Below are 2,851 nucleotides of genomic sequence, written 5' to 3' on the forward strand. Positions count from 1 at the left end.
TTGCTGACTGATGGCTGGTCTTATTGGAGTTACTAGAAACTGCCCACGATCCCTGGCTCACAGACTCCTCTGTCATGAAAGCCAGCAACAGTGGATTGAATCCTTCTCCTGTTTACATTAACTCGGAACTTATCGTTTCTACCTACAGTTGGAAAAAGTTCACAAATTTTTAGTATCCATATGAATAGATAAAATTCCTCCATATAATCTAGGATGCCCTTCCTATTTTATAATTGTGATTACATTTTTCTCAGTTCCTTTTGCCATGTAAAATAGCATATTTCTAGGTCCTGGGGATTAGGAAGCTGACATCATTCTACCACAGGATTTTACTACATTTCTTGGCACCAGTTAAGAATTTGCCATTGTTTCTATTTTTATTACAAATATGACCCCAGGAAGAACAATTGCCCAGGAAACAGTATTCATAGTTTGTTTAGGACCCTCAGGTAGATTGATTTTATTCCAATGCTTACTTGCTTTTTGATGGTTTGTACTCAATAGTCAGAGTTCCTACAGAAAGATTCTGAATAGCCTTGCTTGAATCTTCGTTTCACTTTTTGCAATATTCTGTCAGGAAATAGGGGTAGAATGGTTAACCTACCCTGGGTTATAGGATCACCCCCCTTGATCACCATATGAATCTGAGATCATCAAGCTTTCTTAAGGTTTTTGTGGTTGTAATTATCAGAAGCGTGACAGAATAAAGAGCCACAAATAGCAATGGATGTTTACATAGATATGAAAAATAAATCAACATTTTAATAAAACAATCCCCTGAAAAAGAGAGCTAATTCATTTCTCCTTCTCTGAATAAGACTGATAATCCTGAGAGTTCTCTTGTCCTCCAAGCAACCATTTCCAAAAAAGAAAAAGGCATTGAGTTCCTGGTGGCATTTCTCATGGACAATGAAGAAATTCTCTTTAAAGTAGCATCAGAGTTCAGGGTCTGTTTCATCATGATTTTGTGTCTGCTACAGGAGAGGATTAAAATATTTTCTGAATATTCTTGCCATAGCTGCCTTCACCTCCTTGTTCTTCAGACTGTAGATGAGGGGATTCAGCATAGGAGTGATCACACTGTACTGCAAGGAGAAGATCATTTCCAGGGAGGAACCTGAGGTTGGTAAGAGATAGCTGATGAAACCTGAGCTATAGAACAAGATCACAGTAGTGAGGTGGGAGGAGCAGGTGGAGAAGGCCTTGCTTCTGCCGGTAGTGGAGCTGACCCTCAAGATGGTGGAAACAATGCGGACATAGGAAGAAACGATCATGACAAGGGTTCCAAAGAAATGAAAGACAGAGGAGCAGAGCAGGAGGGTGAAGTTAGCAGAGGTGTCAGAGCAAGACAGAGGGAAGAGAGAAGACAGCTCACAACTGAAGTGGGCAATAGTTTGCTCCTCACAAAAATCTAAGTTAACAGCCAGCAGGATATTGATGAGAGCATCAACAAAGGCCAGGCCCCAGGAGACCCACACAAGCCCAACACAGAGCTGGTTACTCATTACCTGGCCATAGAGCAGAGGGGAGCTGATAGCAACATAGCGGTCATAGGCCATCGCAGCCAGCAGACAGGCCTCAGTGCCACCAGTGGCAAACACAAAGAAGGCCTGAGCAAAGCAGCTCTCTACAAAGATGGTTTTGCTTTCAGAGAGCATGTTCTCCAATATCTTGGGTGCTGTGACAGATGAGTGGCAGAGGTCTAAGAAGGACAGTTGTCTCAAGAAGAAATACATGGGTGTGTGGAGGTTAGAATCAGCTGTGATCACCAGCAGCATCAAGAAATTTCCCATGAGAGTGAGGAGGTAAATCAGAAGCAACAACACGAAGAGTATAGCCTGAATGTAGGGGTCAGACGACAGCCCGAGAAGAATAAACTCACTGAGAGCACTGGAGTTTTTCATTGCCATATAGAGAAGTGTTATCTCTGGAATACAAAAAAAAAAATCAAAAATCAAAAAGCTTTTAATACCCCCATACCCCTTAGTTACTACAGAACCCAGTTCTTATCTTCCATAATTATCTTCTCAACACTACCCCCAAAATACATTCAGATATTTAAAAGCTAACTTTCTGCTCATTATCATGCCACTGATATTCTAAATCAACCATGTTATTATTTATTATAATCTTTTTTTAGCTAGAGTATTTTTTATGGGGCTGAGAGTGATTCACTTCAGGAGAATTTCCGATGGGAGAAAGGAACTTTTCAGGAATGAATTGCCTAAGTAATGGAAAGAGGATTAAATCTAGATAAAAATGATGTAGGTAGGAACAGGGGCACTATTCCACATAGAAGGGAAAGTCAAGAGTATAAGAAGTGAAGGGAGTTCCTACTTCATTCCTTCATTTTTTTTTCAATAAGTTTAAATGAGGTCATCAGAGGTCTACATGTATGTGGGTGAGCATGCCTGCGTGACTACAAGAAATTACAAAGGTTTTGATGGTTATAAAATTAGTGTTCCAGGGCTGGGATTATGGCTCAGTGGTAGAGCGCTTGCCTAGCAAGTGTGAGGCACTGGGTTCAATTCTCAGCACCGAATATAAATTAGAGAATAAAATAAAGGTCCATCAACATCTAAAAAAATTGGGGTTTTGACCTAATTATTTGACCAATCATGGGAATAGGAGCCAAGGTGAAGAATTTGAAACCACTGGAGTATAGGAAAACAATAAGGAATTTAGACAATGTGGAATTTAGATTAGGGATTTTTCTTGTTTTAAATTTTACCATTTTATTTACTGACGTCATATTATCATTTAATTTTAAAATATATGTATACAATAATAATGAATTTTTTAAAAAATGGTAGCCTACTCCACCTACTGGAAGAGAAGTTAATAGAACCCT

General features: G+C 39.5%; 1 protein-coding gene across 1 annotated transcript; it reads right to left on the minus strand.

Annotated features, from left to right (window-relative positions):
- Nucleotides 1–974: 974 nt before the first annotated feature.
- Nucleotides 975–1,910, minus strand: LOC107148714 (olfactory receptor 8S1-like). Its single transcript, XM_015493447.1, has one exon. It carries the CDS (start codon nt 1,908–1,910, stop codon nt 975–977), a length of 936 nt encoding a protein of 311 aa, XP_015348933.1.
- Nucleotides 1,911–2,851: the final 941 nt, after the last annotated feature.

This window comes from Marmota marmota, unplaced genomic scaffold (assembly GCF_001458135.2).
Source record: "Marmota marmota marmota unplaced genomic scaffold, marMar, whole genome shotgun sequence".
Lineage (NCBI taxonomy): Eukaryota > Metazoa > Chordata > Mammalia > Rodentia > Sciuridae > Marmota > Marmota marmota.